General features: G+C 37.9%; 1 protein-coding gene and 1 non-coding gene across 2 annotated transcripts; one reads left to right on the top strand and one right to left on the bottom strand.

The window, feature by feature from the left end:
• Nucleotides 1–355: 355 nt before the first annotated feature.
• Nucleotides 356–18,284, bottom strand: eif3s10 (eukaryotic translation initiation factor 3, subunit 10 (theta)). The gene is made up of 22 exons (XM_073873140.1): nt 18,073–18,284; nt 17,159–17,349; nt 16,931–17,067; nt 14,760–14,923; nt 14,358–14,557; nt 13,873–14,081; nt 13,544–13,715; nt 13,295–13,399; nt 9,122–9,220; nt 8,898–9,008; nt 8,412–8,603; nt 7,969–8,316; nt 7,647–7,751; nt 6,269–6,382; nt 4,892–5,014; nt 4,217–4,370; nt 3,910–4,091; nt 3,728–3,810; nt 2,323–2,894; nt 1,579–1,723; nt 1,284–1,444; nt 356–1,011 (listed from the first exon to the last, which is right to left on the bottom strand). Exons 1-22 carry the CDS (start codon nt 18,119–18,121, stop codon nt 836–838), a joined length of 3,792 nt encoding a protein of 1,263 aa, XP_073729241.1. The 5' UTR covers nt 18,122–18,284; the 3' UTR covers nt 356–835.
• A 1,840-nt stretch (nt 18,285–20,124) lies between these two features.
• LOC129416879 (U6 spliceosomal RNA) lies at nt 20,125–20,231 on the top strand. Its single transcript, XR_008635609.2, has one exon. It is a non-coding gene; the product is annotated as a U6 spliceosomal RNA (small nuclear RNA).
• The last annotated feature ends 732 nt before the right edge of the window (nt 20,232–20,963 follow it).

Genomic DNA, 20,963 nt, shown 5'->3' with positions numbered 1-20,963 from the left:
TTAAGACAGTGAAAACGGCGGTTTACATTTAAGTCAATTGTGTGAAAAATACCACTTTTTTGCACGTGAAACATGAACACATGTTAAATTGCGCACTGTAAACACAATCAAAGCTTCAAAAACACAGAAAGAACGGGACCTTTAAGCCTCAATGAGCATCATTTAGGACCAATATCAGACATCTATTCAATTTAAAAAACAAACAAAACATACAAAACAGATGCTCTTGGTTGTAGTATGAAGTAGCATTTGAAAATGTTGGTGAGATTTTAGTGATCTAGAGTCTAGACGAAAGAAATAAGTAAAGGAGAAGGTCTAACACTTTTTGTGGCACAAAGTTCAGAACACAATGAAGTAATTTTATCGAGCAAACGACTTTATTAATAAAGATTTTTCATATTTCTAGAGGGCATACAACCATAGTGTAAGCAGCAACTACAGCATGGAAACTTGCTGATTGGATCTCAAAACCTCACCGCAACATCTGAGATCATGTCTTTAATGAATTTAATATCTTCGGAACATGCCTATGATGTTTGCACCCCAAAGAAAAAAGCCTACAGAATTTTGTGTGACCAATTGTAATCTAAGCATGCATAACAAAAAAAAAAAGGAATGAGCTACTATTCAATGGAAGTTGAGGTTTTTAAAAAGGGACCATAAATATATAAATTGCAATGTTTGAAATCCCATTCATTATACATTTTGTAAATCTATGGCAAAGCTGTACGTATTGTATTCCATGTTAATGTAAGCAGTGACCTTACAACTCCATATTGATTAGAGAACACATCAAGGCTTAATACGACATCAAGCGACACATGATGCTTTAGCATTAGCGGCGGACAGTGGTCCATCCATCATCATCTGTCTCATTCTTGGTCCGACGTGGGATCTCTTTATCTTTGTCTGAGCGCCAGGTGCTCTTCTCGCCACTATCGCGGTCTCGTGGTCTGGGAGGAGCCTCTCTTTCATCCTTGCGCTCCTCTCCACCACGACGCCATGAACCACCTGGAAGTAAAGAAATAAAATATAAATGGGCATGTTTAGTGTGTTAAGTGGTCTTTCTGTCAGATAGTATTGGGGTTTATACTGGCATATCATATCAGTGTGGATTATCGTGAGATTAAAGTTGCGACACTTAAAAATATAGCTTACGTGTCTGATTGACAATAATTCATCCTCACTGTACTACACTGCCATGTAGTTACTGTCAAAAGTATTACTGCATGCAATTATTTTAAAAGGAAGAGACATTTAAAAGTGGGCCAGGTGACTCTGACCTTCATCATGGTCTCTTTGAGGAGGTCTGTGGTCACGTTCACCATCATCTCTGCGGTCTCTCATGTCGCGACGCTCACCACGGTCAAAGTCTTCACGTCGCGAGTCTCTCCAGGTGCTGGTCTCCTCACCGCCACCTCTTCTCCAACCACCCCCCTCTTCCCTGCAAATGCACAAACCAATATTTTCAAGTTTAACAAGCTACACCCAAAAACCTGAGCCTAGCTTCAAAGGAAATATATTATTTATTACAGAGAGCATTTATATCAAATCAAATTTGTCAAATTTTTTCTGCACCTTGGAGGGCGGCGATCTCTGAATCGATCCACGTCAGTACGGTCATCTCCATCACGGTCACCAACATCATCATTATCATCATGACCAGTTTCTCGAGGAGGTCCCCAGCTATCCTCTCGAGCCTTCTCTCTCTCCCTCCAACCACCTACAAAGATTACAGTAACATTCAGGTTTACAGGAGGAATGCAAATAAGATTTAAAACAATGTGAATGGTAGCAGTTAATGCATTGACAGCAAGCTGTTCAGTGTTTCCCATACATTGATTTATTTGTGGTGGCCCACCACAGAATCAACACTGGCCCCCACAAATAGAATTTTCATGATTCCCATTTACGTTTTTATTTCACTATTTAAAACAGCTTAATTCGGCTTAAAATATAATTTGATATACAATACAGATCAAATACAGATACAGATCAAAGAGTAGAAGTGAAACATATTTCAGGTGCCAACACTAGATCAAACGCAAATACGACATGATGACGTCACATATATGCTAATTAGCTGGTGACGTCATCACCACCACAGTCTCTCAAAATCCTGTGGGAAACACTGCTGTTTAAAGGGCTCATATCAAATGCTTTTTAAAACATTTGTTTATGTTAATCAGCTTGCTTTATGACAGCTGCAAAAGTACAGAATGAACCATTTTGGCAGCCAATCTTTGAAAGTTACAGCATGTTTTCATTTCTCTTGATCATACCCTTTTATCAAGCAATGTATGTACAACATAAGTTTAGTACCGGGTCTTCCCAGAGGTTTCCAGGGTTTAAGGTCATCTCCACGGCGTGGTCCAGACTCATCCATACCTCTGCGGCCACCCCTCTCATCATCCCCTCCTCTTCTGGGACCCCAGTCATCATCTGCCCCACGTCGAGGTCCTCTGGGTTCATCCATGCCTCGACGGGGCCCACGGTCGTCATCAAAGCCTCGTCTTGGGGCACGGTCGTCATCAAAGCCTCGTCTTGGGGCACGGTCGTCATCAAAGCCTCGTCTTGGGGCACGGTCGTCATCAAAGCCTCGCCTTGGGGCACGGTCGTCATCCATTCCACGCCTCGGCCCATCGTCTCCTCTCCTGAACCCTCCTCGATCATCATCAAAGACTCGTCTGGGCCCGCGATCGTCATCAAAGCCACGCCTGGGTCCACGGTCATCATCACCCGTCCTGCGTGGACCTCGGTCATCTTCAAATGCACGGCGAGGTCCCCTGTCATCTGTACCCCCACGACGGGAGCTGTCAGGTCCTTTCTTGAAGGGCACTTCCCGCTCACGATCTTCCCGTTCAGGTTCTTCACGTCCTTCCTGACGCCATTCCCTGGTAGCAAACAAATAAGGTTCAATTCAATGCTAACACAACAAAAATGCGAATGCAATCTTATTTAAACCGAAATTGCACTCTTAAAGGGCCACTAACCTAGGTGTTTTCAGCAATATAAAAATGGTCTCTGGTATCCCTAGAATGTGTCTGTAAAGTTTTAGCTCAAAATACACCACAGATCTTTCTTTATATATATAGTGGTTATGGTTGGGGCATAATCAATGTTACATCATATTGATAGGGGATCCCCAACTAGTGATAGACCGATATATCGGCCGGCCGATATATCGGACAGATATTTGCGAGTGTTATGTGTATCTGCATCGGCCAATACGTGGCAGCTGTGTTCGACGATTTTTTCCAACATGAGTTACAGTGCTGGAATCCGCAAGCGATTGCAGGTCACGTGACTAAAAACAACTAACCTTTCCATGACAACATGTATATATATATTTTACTATTTGTTAAATAAAGTTTAAGTTAAAAAAAGTTACTTTTTTAAAATTGAGACTTGTAACATTTGGCATCATGGTGTCATTTTTATGATGTAAATTGAGTGAGCAAAAGCAGTATCGGCTCCAAATATGGGCTCAAGAAAATCGGCAGCCTGTATCAGTCATCAGATAAGGCTGATGAAACAAAAATATCGGCACTGAAAAATGCATATCGGTTTTGTGTGACTGTTGCAGTTTAAAGAAGATTACACAATGAAGAAAAGGTACATTTGTATAAAAATATGATGTTCCTGCACACACACATGCGACTAATTTTTTGTTAGAAACACATTTAAAAGCGCATTTTCTAGGTTAACCGAAAATCTAAAGATTTACTTGTTTTCAGCAGCAGGACGTCGCCATTCTGATTCTCCTTCAACACGCTTCCTCCAGCCACCTTCCTCTCGTTCACTATATTCCTGAAGAAAAGTACATTTTCAGTCATTTTAACCAGAATTAGGCCTGTATATCCTGAATCTGAACAATGATTTTAATCAACATTTCATATTTAAGGTTACCTTGGCGGGCTTTTCTTCTGGCACCCTCCTTTCCTCCTCTTTACGGCGCTCACGCTCCTCAATTTCCTGTTGTCGGGCACGCTGCTTTCTTTCCTGCTCCTCAAGCTTGCGTAAACGCTCCTGGTATTCTCGCTCTTCCTCCTCTCTTTGCTCTTGTTCCAAACGTTCCCGCTCTTCTCGCTCTAAAACAAACAAAACAAAAACACTGATCAGCCCTTGTAAGAATGAACCTGTAATTTTGGCACATTTAGGGTTTCTTTCATTGTCATCTGAATTTTGAATGTTGTAAAATGGTAAATATAAGGACCTTTCTTGAGCTGTTCCTCATGGATTCTCTGAGCCTCCTCTTCCTTCTGGTTATAGTAGGCCTTTCGTCTGTCCTCTTTGCGCTGCTTCTTTCGTTCCTCGAGGCGCTTTTTCCTCTCTTCAACTAAACGTTCCTGGAATTGCTTGAGTTTTTCCTGTGCAGGTAAGAATTGTTAATTATTAATTAATTGTCTAACATCTAAAAGCATCTAATAAAAATTTCATTATTAAAACATCTAAGTGGATCTACTAAAATATTCCAATTAAGGGATCAACTACTACAAATGTATCAAACACACATACTAGCAATTACATTAAAGGGAGAGTTCATCCAAAAATGAAAATTCTGTCATCATTTACTCAGCCTCATATCGTTCTTCACCTATATGAGTTTCTTTATTTTGTTGAACACTAAAGAAGATATTTTGATAAATGATGGCAAGCATACAGTTGACGGTACTCCTTGACTTCAACAGTATTTGTTTGTCCTACTATGAAAGTCAGTGGGTCCAGTCAACGGTGTATTTAACATCATTTATCAAAATATCTTATTTTGTGTTAAACAGAATAAAGAAACCCATACAGGTCAAGAACGACATGAGGGTGAGTAAATTAATTGGATAAACTAACGCAAAATGAATGAATTGTGAAAAGAAATGCTGAAAGTTTTGCTTACCTCATAGATGAAGCTTCGGGCGGCTTTTATTTTGGACAGGAAGTTTTCCTTGTCCTCCATCATCCTAGACATTCTTTGTTTGTGTTCTAGTGCCTTCTCGCGCTCCATCTTCATATTGCAGATCTGAGCAATGGGAATGCACAACAACTTTCAGTTCAGACTACACTAAGCAATATTGTATCTACACGTTATTTCACTTGGTAAAATATATGTAATTCACATTTGAGCATAATAACGACATGGTAATTCCTTAAGAAATTAAAAAAAGAAAATGCTTGCCTTTTTACTGGTTATAACCAGTTAAAGGATTAGTCCATTTTCTTAAAAGAAAAATCCAGATAATTTACTCACCACCATGTCATCCAAAATGTTGATGTCTTTCTTTGTTCAGTCGAGAAGAAATTATGTTTTTTGAAGAAAACATTGCAGAATTTTTCTAATTTTAATGGACTTTAATAGAACCCAACAATTAACACTTAACTCAACACTTAACAGTTTTTTCAACGGAGTTTCAAAGGACCACAAACGATCCCAAACGAGGCACAAGGGTCCCATCCAGCGAAACGACCGTCACCCCCGACAAGAAAAACAAAAAATACACACTCCTAAACCACAACCCCTCGTCAAGGTCCAGTCCAGCGCAATCTAACGTAAATGCGTAATGACGTAGGGAGGTCACGTGTTACATATCTAAAACGCACATTTGCGGACCATTTTAAACAATAAACTGCCACAAAGACATTAATTAGTATCAGTTGACATACAACAACGTAGGAACGGTCCTCTTTCTCAACACATGTAAACACTGGGGCGGAGATTCGCGTTCGTCCACTGTGACCTCTTGACGTGATGACGTATTGCGGTGACGTAGTGGGGTCAGCTGGCGCATCACGACCGGATCGACACGACGAGAAGTTGTGCTTTAAAAGTGTATATTTGTTATTTTTCTTGTCAAAAATGACAATCGTTTCGCTAGATAAGACCCTTATGCCTCGTTTGGGATTGTTTATAGTCCTTTGAAACTCCGTTGAAAAAAACTGTTAAGTGTTGAATTAAGTATTAAATGTTGGGTTCTATTAAAGTCCATTAAAATGAGAAAAATTCTGCAATGTTTTTTTCAAAAAACATAATTTCTTCTCGACTGAACAAAGAAAGACATCAATATTTTGGATGACATGGTGGTGAGTAAATTATCTGGATTTTTCTTTTAAGAAAATGGAATATTCCTTTAAAGTACAATTCATTAAATGAAGGATTTAATTCATGTTTTAATTCATAATAAAAAACAAGTAAAACAAGAACCAGCTGGTGAAGCAGGCAGCCCATGCCATATAATAATTTAGACAAATGAGTAAAGGAGAATTTGGTAATGATTACCCTCTCCTCCTCCTGCAGCTCCCATAACTCCATGTCTTTGATGCGCTGCTCCTCGTAGGCTTTCTTGATCAGAGGAATCTCCTCAAGGCGCTTGGCCCTCTCGAAGTAGTCAATCTGAAAGATGCCATAAAACACAAAAATATAACTTCATTGCGTCCTGCTGCCTCTCACATCTACTTGACTGCACAGTGCATTTCATCTTGCATTTAACCCTCAAAAGCCCTAATTTTCCTGTATACGTTATAGTTCTGTGGGGTGAAATGACCCCAGAAATTAAAAGAGTGATTACAAAAATATATACATTTTTAATGATACAAATAATACTTTTTTGGTTTACTTCCCATCTATACATTAATGCAGTGTTTTGGGAGATATGAAGTACTTTTGTACCGGTTTATCACTCAATTCCTAAACTACACTATTAGCTTGCCTGTAAAATATCACATTTTTATGAAAAATTCACCTAAATTATGAAACAAATTGTTTATAGATATCGATCTAGATGTTATGTGTTGAATTCAGCCATTTGGTGTTTAGAAAAAAACAAAAGAATTACAGATTAGGAAAATAAATCATTTCGACCAACAGATGCCCATAGAGACCCATTAATTTTACTGGATGTGGCCAACTGCTCAAATTACTAGTTTAGTGATACATTTTGTGAATTTATGTTTATATAAACATTGGAAAGGCCATTAAAAATAAATATTATTTCAAATAGTAGAGTTTTTGTAGTTTCTGATTAATTTTGAAATGTCTGTTTTTACAAAATGCCACAGAAATTTGACTGCATGCAAGTGTGTGTCCGTGTGTGTGTTTGTGTGTGACTTTGCGTTTCTGTGTGTGTCTGTGTCTTTATGTGTGTACGTTTTACTGTGTCTTTGAGTGTGAGTGAGTCTGTGTTTGTGCGTGTGTGTGCAGGCGCACACACCTGTGTGAGCATTTTACATCTTTTTTTTGCATCTGTGGCTGTTTTTTTGCCAAATTCTGTAAAAAATGCTCTCTGTGGCAGTCATAAATTTGTGTGTTTGTGTAATTGAGCATGTTTTTTGTATGTTAAATTTGTGCTCTAGTACCAGGCCTAATTTATGTGTTAAAATTTTCAGACTTATTCTGTATGCATTGATTTTTTTATTTTTGATTAAAAATAAAAAAAATGCATTTCCCATTCATTTTCAATTGGGGTTATTTTTACCCCCAAGGGACTATATTTAAGTAACTTTTTTACAACTCTTTCAAACGACCGAATCAAGGCCAGTTTTTTATCTGAATCTTGACAGATATTTTGGAAAAATCACAAAATCTTATTCCACTGAGATGAAGGGAACCATGTTTTTAACCAAAGAAAAGTGGCTTGGGGGTAAAATTGACGATGTACCTTCTTTTCTTGGTTCTTCAGACGCTCCTGAAGTTCTTTCTTTTCCTTCTCCAGTTGTTCTACTTGTTTGGCCATGATGAAATCAGGATCCAGTTCCTCCAGATCCTACAACGTACATAATGTATAATACGATAAGCGAAAAGTAGACCTTTCAAATCTAAGGTCACAGAAGCAGGTGCAGATTCAGTCACTTTAATAGTATGTGTGGACACATTAGTATCTCACTAAATACAAAGCATTTTTAATCTACAGAACAGTAAGTTTAACTTCAGTATCAGGGTCACTCATTTTGTCAATGGCATGTTCTCGTTCTCTACAGTACCTCGATATCAATGTCTTTGAAGGCCTTGGCTCCCAGCTCAGTCTTCTTGATCTGCTCCAGTCGTTCACGCACAGTCTTCTTTTTAATCTGCTCGTGTTCTTGCATGATGCGCTCTTTCTCTCGCTCTTTGGCCTCCTGTTTGAGACGTTCCTCTTCGGCCTTGCGCACCTTCTGAAGCTCCGCCTCCCGCTGCTCAAGCTCTTCTTTCTCCCGCTGGATGTTGAGGCTCTCCAGACGCTCCTTTCGCTCTTCGATGGTCTGTCGGCGAGCAAGGATGCGCTGATGTTCCTTGCGGGCATTCTTCAGGTAGGCTGTGATGGCCAGTTGGCTCTGTTCCTCTTGTTCTTGCTGTGGGTGAAGCGGAAATTGAAAAATGAAACGGAAAAATAAAAACTATGTAGCAAAGAAATCTTCTGTGATAGAAAACATAGCTGCTTTCTTACCAGCATGGAAGCAGGTTTGATGACTTGGATGGCTTTGCTCAAGGAGGATGACATGGCGGTGAGCTGATTCCGGATCTGTTCGGAGGGCATGTTCTGTAGGAATGGACCTACTGGGGAGTCCTCTTTAGTGGAGTAGTTAAGATCTGAACCGAAACTCAGTGTGCGAGATGTGTGATCGATGCGTACCTGCAGGTTAAAAGAATATAACGTGATAATTAACAAAGCAAATTACAAGTCACATTTAATAACGTACAAATTTACTTTTGTCAAAACACTGCACAGTATATCTGATGGTATCAATGTATATGATGTACAAGTAATAGTTCTGAGCATGATTTGAGAAAGTAATTTAATATTATTTTTTTTTTTTTGCAAAATTTTATAGTAAAAATTACAATAGGATAAATTATTAACATCCTTGTTAAGGAACATACATGTGAAAATCGCTGATCCATAACCAAATCTGTTTAATTACTGTACCTGCAGGTCACAATGGCGGGCAGCATCAACAATGGAACGTTCCAGTTGAAAAGCATCAACAAATGGGACCAGAGATGCCAGCCTGCTGAAGTCAATGCTCTGGTAGATCTGAGCCACCTGATTAAAACCAAGAAAAATGCCACGAACACACTGAAAATTTGCAGAGCCATGCATACATTCTCCTAATTAATATCACTCTGTGAAATCTATGGGCAGATAATGAGACTGACCTGTTGTAGCAGTCTGAGGATGGTGTTGTTCTGCAAGTGTGGCACATACTGCTGCAGGTCAGATTCCTTCTCAGCTTGATCCCTCACCCAGTTCAGCACCTAAACAACAGCAGCACAATCACAAACAATAAACAAAACCTATCGAGGCACCACATTTTCACAACAATTAGTAAAAGTTTACTATAAAAATTGTTTTAGAAATACAACATGGGTGTTTCTTTAAATTAGAACAGATATGCCATTTCTATATTTGCATTATCAGATATTTGTAAAAACCTAGCTCAATGTGAAGTCACATTTTAATCTGTGAGAATGGTTGGCAATATGGATTAACTCTTTCCCCGCCATTGACAAGTTCTTGAAAATTAAGAGAATTAAAAAACTGTTCTGACAAGTTTTTATGGTAATCTGTAATACGGCGACTATCTACTAGATCAGTGGTTCTCAAAATTTTTCAGAGTGCGGCCCCCCTTGTGTACGGTACATTCCTTTGTGGCCCCCACAAAGAAAATTTATGACAATTTTGTTTTAAAACGTAACATTTTAATTAAACAAAACATATTAAAGTATACAAAGTAGTGCTATTGGTTAGTAGCCTTATTTATTAAGGTTTAATTAGACAGAATACATGATAAATTAATGTATTTTATAAAATGTCATAAAGCTGGGGCCCCCCTGGTACCATCTCGCGGCCCCCACATTGAGAACCACTGTACTAGATAACCCAATTTATTAAAAAATGGAAGCAAAAAAAGATTTTTTAATTTTACACTTCATGTATGTTTTAAAATTGTTCTGAACCTTATCTCTAAAGCCCTTTTCACACAGACATTTCGCAAAATACACAGAAAATGAATTCTGGATTTTTTCAGAATTGTTAGATTTTTTTGTTCATTCACACTGCCAATGATTTGCCGGTATCTGCCACAACACGTGACATGCTTAAAGTCCTGCACTATCTTCTACGCAGCGTCTGATGTTTGCATATTATTTATTATTTCTCTCTCCAGAAACCACTCACACACATGTGTATTTTTGTTTATGATAAGACTAGAAAGGAGCGCGTGACGCACCGTTCTATGCTGGTGAATGATCTCTGCTTCAGAGTCGATATTTGACGAGCTTACTGATCTCTGCTATAATACAGTTTTCAGACATTTCTCTGTGATTGTTAATATGCATTTAAAACCCCCCTTTTGAGGAGCTGAACGATATATCTTGTTGCGATGACGCGCTGGCATTTTTGTTTATTATAAGCTGAAATGAGCACGTGACACGATATTCTTTTATGCTGCTGAATGATCTCAGTTTCAATGCAATAAGTGACGAGCTAACATACCTGATATCTACGTCAGTCCAGTTTGCTGACATTTCTCGTCATGAATGTTGTAAATCCCTCACTTTAAAGAGTTGAACCAACTTCATGTTGCCATGACACGCGCGTCCTCACTACGGCATGCGCGTCATTATTTATGCGTCTCATTTATCATTTCCTGATAACTGCTTCAATCTAGTTTGCGACATTTCTCTTACATATCGACATTCGTGAATGTTAATATGCATGTAAATCTCTCATTTTAAACAGCTGAACCATAACTTTTGTTGTACGGCATGCCCATTTCGGCATTGTTTCGGCATCTTGTTCACACAGAGGGTATTCAGTGTATCTTACTATGTCCTCTTTCCGGCAACGATCCCAGAAGATTTACGGGATGTGTTTGCGTTCACACAGCAGCTTGTCTGGCAATTTTATAGAGACAGAGCGCCGTTATGCAAATTTGAAAACCACGCCCACCGGGGGGGAAATCAATCCAACCGTCTCCATTGACTTTGTATTGCGAGAAGCCGCCTCCTTGTCATTTCTGGCTTATAACAAAAAACTGAATAATGCCTAAAAGCTGCTGTGTGACAATATGTACAGCTAACAAGCCAAAGAACCCAGAAATAAGTTTTTATAAGCTGTCGAACCGTAAAACCCAGCTTTTAAGGAGAATAAAGTGGATCGCCGACTACGTTTCCCCCTATTGGACGCAGTTTTACTAATAGAACTATGAAAAGTTGCCTGTATCCATTTTTGTGTCTTTAAACGCTCGTTTTTTGGGGTCGACAGCTTATAAAAACTTATTTACAGATTAAACTTAAAAACAGAATAATACCTAAAAGCTGCTGTGTGACAAGGTGTACATCTAACACGCCAAAAAAATAATTAATTTTTTATAAGCTGTCGACTTCAAAAAACGAGCGTTTAGACACAGAAATGGAAACAGGCAACTTTTCATAGTACTCCTATTAGTAAAACTGCGTCCAATAGGGGGAAACGTAATCCACTTTATTCTCCTTAAAGGGATACTTCACCGATTTAGCATTCAGCTTTGTATCTGTAGAAACCCGGCAGTATTACTGAATGACCATGTTTCCCTCCATCATTTCCCCCTGAGAGGAGAGATATCTGCATTTTGGTTCTGCAAAAAAGTCCTCCAATGATGTAATATGACGATTTTTGCATCATCGGAGGACTTTTTTGCAGAACCAAAATGCAGATATCTCTCCTCTCAGGGGGAAAGGATGGAGGGAAACATGGTCATTCAGTAATACTGCTGGGTTTCTACAGATACAAAGCTGAATGCTAAATCGGTGAAGTATCCCTTTAAAGACTGGGTTTTACGGCTCGACAGCTTATAAAAACTTATTTCTGTGTTCTTTGGCTTGTTAGCTGTACATATTGTCCCAAAGCAGCTTTTAGGCATTATTCAGTTTTTTGTTATAAGCCAGAAATGACAAGGAGGCGGCCTTTTGCAATACAAAGTCAATGGAGGCTGTTGGATTGCTTTCCCCCCCGGTGGGCGTGGTTTTCAGGTTGTGACGCGCTGCGCTCTGTCTCTATGGGTATTTTATGGGACCGAAGGTCTGTGTGAATGGGGTTTAAGAAAATTCTTTCACAAAAATGCATTGCGAGCAATTATTTGTTCAATTTTATATTTTTGAAGAAAAATACCAAATTTAAGAGTTTATAAACAGAGAAAAAATAAAGTTATTAAACGTTTTTTCCCGTTTTGTTTGTTTGTCGTTTGTATGAAAGCAGATGGTCTGTTCTTTCATTTGATATATTTGAAGAGTTTCATTGCAAAATGAGTTAACCACCGTTTTTTTTTTATTTGTTCAGAAATCTCGTTTTTTGGTTGTGCATTCCAATTAATATCAATTCAACTGCAGTTGGTTTGTTTTGATTTAAACCTTCATAACTTAAAAAAATACAGCTAAGTAGCACCATTAAACAAAATAATAACATGATAACATAATAATAAACATGTTTTGACAAAAATAAAAAAAATGGATTTATCTCGTTTTGCAACGAAACTCTTAATTTGAATGTTTATATATTTTTAGAATAAAATTTTCCTGGAAGGCATTTTGTGAAACATTTGTGAAAATCACAAAAATGCTGGTGGGCAACTTTTCAAAAAAAAAAGGCTGGCAGGAAATGAGTTAATTAAGAGGTACATTTGCAGCCTGGTGTGTCGTATCATTCTCCACTTCTAATCTGATTTATAGGGTTGTGACAATTAATCGGGCAAATGCGCGTTTTCTCAATGAATGAATTTGAATGAATTACTGTGAAATGCAGCCACATCCAAAAGCCACGGGGCGCTCTCTCTTAGAATCACCATTTGTGCCACAGAAGAAGTAGCATACCAAACACTATTCCAGGAAATGTCTAAAGGAATATTTATATCGCTGTTCTTCAGATTGTTTCAGGTATTTTCATGATAATAAAGAATATTTTAAATGTTTGTGTTTGACGAGTGTTGCTTTTTTAAACGCACGTTATAAACGAGTCAAATTTGTAGTGATTTTAGATTGATAAGGACTTCCTACTGATCACGGAACTGTGCATGAAACACTGAATCGGGGCCTTACGATTCAGAATCGATTTTAGACAGGTCTTTTTAATGGGAGCGCGATGCATCGATGCACATCCCTACTGATTTATATTGACCAACACAGATATGCATAAGCAAACATATACTGATGTCTTGTGTATGTTTAATACTTTGTAAGGTTATCAATTTTCGGTGGCTGTTTTCAATGTTGACTTGTTTATATATGACTGTGATTTGTTGATTCTATGTGTTGAATGCTTATGATAGGTCAAACATGGCAAGTGTTTCTCACCTTAGTTACTCTTCCACACAGCTTAAGAGGGTGGAAGTCCACCTCCAACAAGTTGTACAGCTCCTTGACTTCAGGTAAAATATACTGAAGCAGATTGAACCTCACCTATAATAAAAACAAAGCCCAAACAATAAACAAATAGAAATGTGATGCATCTTTAAATTATCAAAAAAAGTGACAACTTTAAACATTTGAATAAAGACATTCATTATTTTTGCTATATCTTGCCAGTGCCATTGAAGGGATTACCATGTCATTGATGAGACTCTGGCGGGTTGGTGGTGACTGTACACCAAGCAGAGTAGCCAATCGGCGGTGTTTCTCCACAATAATACCATCCATGTCCAGCAGACGAGCGATATCAGTACGCTCAGGGGTGATGGGAATAGACAGCGTGGCCAAGAGCACTCGAGTGGACATTCTAAACAATAGAAAACATGGCAGTAAAATACCAATTCTAAATGTGATTAAAGGCAAAATTATTATATGATTTAAAAAAAACTTTAGCCTACCGCAAAATGTCAGCAAAAACATTCCACAAAAGATAAACCCCAGAAATCCTTCATCTATAAGCTCACCTCTGCATCTCCTCCTGGGTAAGATTCTTGCGCATTTCCCTGGAGAGATGATAGAGTCTGTGTAGTGTACAGGCGTGAAACAAGGCATTGCCAGACTTCCAGAAAACAGTGGACACCTTATTGTAATAGTTTGCCATAAGTTGAGGCTTAGGGGGCTTCTTAGACAGTGCAAACAATCCATGGATGTCTTCAACTGCTTTGAATGCTTCCTGTGTGTGGATAACAAAATATGTAAGCAACCGGAGTAATTTGTAGGCAATATGTTTATAGTACAGAAAGACAATGTCAAATAACTGTCCTACATAAAGTTTTATTGTGTTTAAATAAAATGTATCCTTTAAAAGAGTAAAGTACTCTCCTTTGCACTATAATAGCAGGTGAAAGATTCATAAATGCAAACTAATGTGAACTAAATACAAAAACGTTCAAATCTAACAGTCTACATAACATTCTAAGGCTGACTTCCAAGCATTGAGAACAGAGACCTGCCACAACTCCATGCTGATAGCGCTGTCCAACTGGACCAGGCGTGTCTCAAGGTGCATAGACTGGCTCTCAGGGTTGTTCAGGTTAATGGCGGTGCTCTGGTTGTGATGCCGTTGGATCTGCCCAAGGTGCATTCGCAGGTTATCGCACAGCTTACGGAACTCTGCTTTACGGGTGTACTGTAGGCAAAACTTGAACGCTGAAAAAAAAAACGTAAAAAAAAATGAGCCTGAGTACAATTTAATATAGCAGCAATATAACACACAATGCTTTCATAATTTTTTTAATGAGTGTTCAAGTTAAATGCAGTAGTTTTATATCTTATCTCTACTACCTGAATAGTAACTGTTTTTGTAACACAGCCTGATTTGTTGATTTTTTTATATGGACTCCACACTGACCTTGTTGAGCAATGTCATGGTAAAGGCGCTCTACTTTGGAGTTATTCCTTAGCAGATCCAGGCACTGGCGGTACGACTCCCACAGAAACTTGACCCAAGGTGTGAGCAGAAGTCTATCAGTACGGTCTTGGGTATCTTCACCACTGACAGCACTCAACAGAACACTGAGGAAAAAACGTTTATTTTTATTACATAATCATTTTCTTCCTAACATGCTTTTAAGGTCAGACAAAGGCAGATAAATACCGTATTTTTTGGTCTATAAGCCGTGTGTTTTTTTTCCCATAACTTGGCTGGTGCTGCGTCTTACAGTCAGGTGCGCCTTGTAAGTCAGTATGAATTATTTGTGACATTTATGAGGCAAAAAACAACATTACCATCTACAGCCGCGAGAGTCCGCCGTATGCTGATTCTGTAATTATGTAATTCAAAGGATTCTGTAATGTGGAATGACGAGTATGCGAACTTCACGCTAGTTGGCTGGTTCGGTTAATTTAGCCTATTCAACCTTACAGGTAAGTTCTGTATGCTATGGTTTATCGTTTAAATAACTGATAATATTACTTTTAATGTACATACATCTATTCAGCCTGCTGTTCTGTCTGCTATTGTTTAGTTGAATAACTTGCCTTTCCAGATATGTCTGTTCTTCGGCTTGGATTTTGTGAAATACTTTTCTAAATAAGCGTGACATACAGTCCACTGTGACTTATGTTATTTCGTCTTAATGACGCATTTTTGAATGATGCGGCTTAAACTCCGGTGCGGCTTACAGTGCGGAAAGTGCGGTAACATAAAAAACAAAGTACACAAGGTCACGTACACACTTCAAAGTTTCAAGAGTGACAACCACTTTTAAATGCAGGAGTGAATCCCCTAAATGTTTGTTCCATGTCTGTACGAAACAAGACTCACTTCTGAAAATGCGATAATAGACAGAGGTAACCATAGCAACCTACTGCAGTCTCATTTGGTCAATGCATTATGTTCTGCAATTTTATTAAACCGCCGTCTTGGCATTGTGTGTTGTATGCATTTGTGATGCTGCTTTACAGAGTGCGGTCTTGCAGTGTTGCCATGTCCACATCTAATTTGGGCTTACAAACTGATGTGGTGATTAGCCAATTTTGGCCTTGGATTATAAAGCTAACAAGTTTTTGGTGTTATTAAAGTGGGAAGGTGCCAGTACCAATATTTTGGTATTGTAAATTTGGATTTATGTCGGTTTATCTTTATTAAGATTGTTCTTGTTCTCTTTTTTATGTGCAAGATCTGGCAACACGCATAAGTATATGCTCATACCCCTGTGATTTTCTGAACCATACATACATTAAACTTTTTTCTCTACTAGGCATTTATTTTTTTAGAAGAGAGAACATGATTCACGTTTAAATACAGTTCGGTTCTGTACACACTTTGCAGAGTTTCTGTAAATGCGGTTTTGTCACTACATGCATTTTGCAAGAGTCAATTTAGCTACAGTGTGTACAAGGCGAAGGGGTTAGCAAGTCTGAAACCCGTTCACACTAAATTGCACAGATAGCGTTTGAGAAACCTGTGGTAGAGATAGGGCTGGACAATAATTCAATATCTATATATGTCGCGGTATATTTTTTTCCAATAACGATGATATGGCTTTTAAACATATTTCCGATATTTTGGTATACATTACAGTGTCCCGTGGCCGTTCGCATGTCAGTGTTAAACACCGGTCAATGCGCTTCTTCCTTCCTTCCTGATCAAAATAATGAAACTATGAAAGTTAATACTGTGACAGAAAAATTTGTTATTAAAATGATCCAATAGTTTGAGACCCCTGCATTACAGCATTTATCACTGACTGACATTCAGATGAACCTTATTAATATTAAAGGTGAGCCCTAAAGTCTGATTATTTGACAGTGAGTTTATTTAGTTTTGTAAATATTATATAGTTTTGTAGGAGGAGGCTTCATAGACTTGGTAAATTCATTTGTTTATAAGTTTGTATGTACAGACATTCGTTTTGCAGTTTATCCCATGTCTTTTTTAACATTCATACCGTTATCAGATTTATGCTGTATCGACCGAAATTTAGAAGTATACTGGTGATAATAATTTTGGCCATATCGTCCAGCCCTAAGTAGAGATATCATTAGAAAGCAACTGTTTAGACATGTAGGGTCCCGTACCTCTCAGGGGTCTGAATGTTGTCCAAATCTTCAATGTCCAACACCATCTGCTGAGACTCCTCTTTGGCCGTCTCAGTTTTCTCTTCGGCAAGTTTCAGGTAAGCACGGACCACATCTTCAAGTGATTTGATATTCACCTGAACAAAAAGTCATTTGATTAAAATAATATAGACGCACAACTTTTTTTCTGACATAATATGACATGTAAAATCAACATGGAGGGCATACCTGCTGACATATGTTCTTGTACTGATACAGTCCCTCCTTTGCCAAGTGACTCTTGCGAAGGTCCACGCAGAGCTCCAGATACTTGAGCATAATCGGCTCGTGTATCTTCTGCCATGTTCGGTGTTTTTTGCTCTTGATGACATCATAGAGCACATCCAAAGCTGGCTGCTTTTTACCAACTTCGAGAAACTCTGAGAAAGACAAAAAAACAAAATGGTCATGCACCATACATATGTGGGAAGTTACTTTATGTCTAACATGCCACATTCTACATCCATGGTAGTTTAAACATTAAGAAAGGTTCATGTTTTTTGATCTCTCTGCTTATTCAATCTTAACACATTAACGTTAACCCAACCAATATTTAAACTTTAAACACAAAGACAGTTTTACAGCTGACAGCTAGTTTACGCCTCATGTCAGGTCTACAATTCTGCTATTCGACTAAGTATTATCCTTTAATTAGTGAACAAATTACATAGGATTTTTAAAGTACAAGCTGTTCGCAAATCTGTCAGTTGACATTTATAGTCGAAAAGCCCATGTCACAAGTTGTCACTGCTAAGCTAACGGGATATACAGCGCAACAGTGTAGCTTGCTAACGCGCTTTGCTAGCATTAACAAAAGCGGCATCGCGCCTTTTCGAAAAACGTACTAGATATCACATTTATTCAACGTCTGATTTATTGCTTCACTCAACATTTTAACCAAAGAAATGCAGATGTTACAATATTACAGAAGGTTTGAAATGCTACATCGTACATGACACGCGCAGGCCCATTAACTGTGACATACGGCCTTGCACGACAGCCAGTGTGAAACATGGCTACTACTCCAGCACGCGCCATGACAAGCTAGCAGCTATACCTAGAACTTCAGTGGAAAAGGAGAGCCAACTGCGATATTTACTCACCGTTTGCTCGTTTAAGAGCATTCTCCGGTCGCTGAAAATAGGCTGGCATTGTTATGGCTCGCTAGCAGGCGATTTTCAGATAGTCGAGGCTGTTTTATTGGCTCTGTATGTCCATCCGAGCCGTGACTCCTCGCCGCCCAAGCAAGAAAGGACTAGCGCACGTGTACTGCGACCGAGAGCGAGACTAGAGTTCCCGTATGTGCGCGTACACGCTTCCTTCTCAAACTGATCCAGGAACTGCGTTTCGTGCAAAATAAATGAACAAATAATTAATAAACAATAATAATTACATCATGAATACTAAAATTGACAACTTTTCCTAAAAACTTTGTTATTTTGTTACGGCTTCAATTTATTTCAAATGCAAAAATAACGGTCAATTTATTGCTAAACAAATATATACTATATACACAGAGGAAATTAAAATAAATAAAGTGAAGGAGTTTTTATTTTTAAATAAAATTATATTTATTAGAGAGTAAATTAAATGTTTTGGTATTTAGAAGGTTTTGCTATATTTTCAGCACTGCACTGCAAAAAAATGACTTTCTTAGTATTTTTGTCTTGCTTTCAGTAGAAATATAAACATTTTTTTAATTAAGATGCTTTTTCTTGATGAGCAAAATACAATTTAAGTAAAACAAGCAAAAATATCTGCCAATGGGGTGAGAAAAAAATCCTGAAATAAGTTTTCTTTTTTTAAACACTTAATTCAAGCAAAATTTTCTCACCCCATTGGCATATATTTTTGCTTGTTTTAAGCACAAATTCACCTAGACTTATTTTCATTTTGCTCATCAAGAAAATACATCTTAATTTTAGGACTTTTAGACACTTCTACTGAAAACAAGACAAAAATACTACGCAAGAAAGTAATTTTTTGCAGTGTGGAAAAACCTTCACTTCAGTTTTGAAATATATCAAAAGGAAAAGCAGTATGAAAAACATCCACACGTATGAAAATAAGAAAGAACTACCCTTTAACCTTCCTAAAGACAAAGTTATATGAATTTAACATTAAATAGTACATAGTATTTCAAAAGACTAAAGACATTGTCTTGTCTGATAATTTTATTGAATAGTTTCATAGACCCAGTTCTTTTTTAGTTCTAGAACCAGGTTTTGTTTATATCATTAGTATCAACAAATGATTTTTTTCTTTTCTTAGAATTTATGTTTGTGGTTGTTGGAGGATTTGCAGAATACGAATTTCATTTTATGTTGTATAGGTTTTTAAAATGTAAAGCAATAGAAATGAATGTGCTATACAAATAAATAAGTTAAATTGAAGTTGTAAAACACCACCACAACATCTATATGACAATAAAGCTCTTGAATGTTTTAATTTATGGTGTTTTTTTGTTATTTGTTTACACATTGAGATTATAAGCTTTTTTGCCTCAAATTCTTCCAGCCATAAGATTTGTTAATTTTTGTAGACCTTCAAAAGAAATAATAACAATTTACAGCTTTTTCAAGATTTTACTTGGGTGTATTCTCCTGGTGGTTTCAGTAGACGAAAGCTGATCTCTCAGCTGCTTGTGATTGATATGCAACAACCTACATGTAAAGACCAGATGAAAAATGGTAGATAGTGTTAAGCCACACTAACACTAGTACCTCTGTCACACGAAACAAAAGCTTTGTGCTGTGATCTCCTGTGAGCCAAAAACCATGTGTCTGGCATGGGGGAGGTTGCAGGATCTCTTTCCGGGGGAAAGGGAGGTGCAAGGAATGTGACGCATGACAAAGAACGGGTTCACGTCACCACTCGCTGATCCAATCCCAGCTGCCAGAGCCAAATCTCCTTTGCATGCTGTGTAGTGAGAGACTAGGGTGAGAAACACACTAATATATGTATATATAACAAAAAATGGTACTGTTAATTTTTGGGTTTTGGCTGTCCCAACAAATGGTTGTTTCCACAGTCAGCACTAGGGGGTGCAATAAGAGATATAATAGTGTATCATATGGGCTCTATCCACTAACCAGCATTCAAAAATGTATGTGGGGCCCCGTACTATAAATATACGTCTTTCGGGCCCCCAGTTCGTGCTTGCTTCGGCATCACACACACCAAAATTGGAACGACACAGAGAAGACCAGCATGGCCCCTGCGCAAGGACGACACGCAAATTCGTGAAGCGTTCCGTCTTTTTGTTTATTATTCAAAATTTGTTTGTTTTATTAATGTTTGCTGACTTCAATGTATGCCATTCTACTGTATATCAAAAAAATGTGCAACGCGCTAGTCAACCACTAGATGGCAGCCTTTACACGCCCAACACAGCGTGCCTGGCCACTGCAGGAAAATGTCTCGATTTTTTTTAAAACATTATATTAAATCTATTCATTAATATAATCGTGCATATACTTGCAAACGCAAAACTGCGAAGCATTTCTCCATCTTACAAATTATGAAATTTAAACATGAATTTTAAATAACAGTACTTTTATCATTAAAAGATCGCGCACTACTGCTAATATTATCCGGTAGTGTGCCCTCTTCTGTTATTACCTTCAGGTTTCGAGCAAACTAAACATGACTTCTGCTATTAGGTTTATAGTTAATTTTTGTAAACTCAAGACATTTTATATACAAATACAAGTTACACTATAAAACCAGTGTTTCCCAAACTTTGTTATACAACTACAGGCCTATGAGTAAGACCTGTCGTCAACTAAAGACTCGCGTTCCTTTTTTGCTCTGAATTTAGTTTATAATATACATACAGTACATATTTAATAAAAAAAAATGAATAAAGTATGACTAACGTGAAACATTTAGGGCGAAATGTCAGTATTAAAGCGTGTTACCACTGCAATTCAAGTGATTTGTCTTACTGTTAATGTGATGGCTAATCCTGTACAACTTGTCAATGTTGACTTCC

The sequence above is a fragment of the Misgurnus anguillicaudatus genome, chromosome 11, assembly GCF_027580225.2.
Source record: "Misgurnus anguillicaudatus chromosome 11, ASM2758022v2, whole genome shotgun sequence".
Classification (NCBI taxonomy): domain Eukaryota; kingdom Metazoa; phylum Chordata; class Actinopteri; order Cypriniformes; family Cobitidae; genus Misgurnus; species Misgurnus anguillicaudatus.
This window is presented reverse-complemented; position numbering and strand designations above follow the sequence as displayed.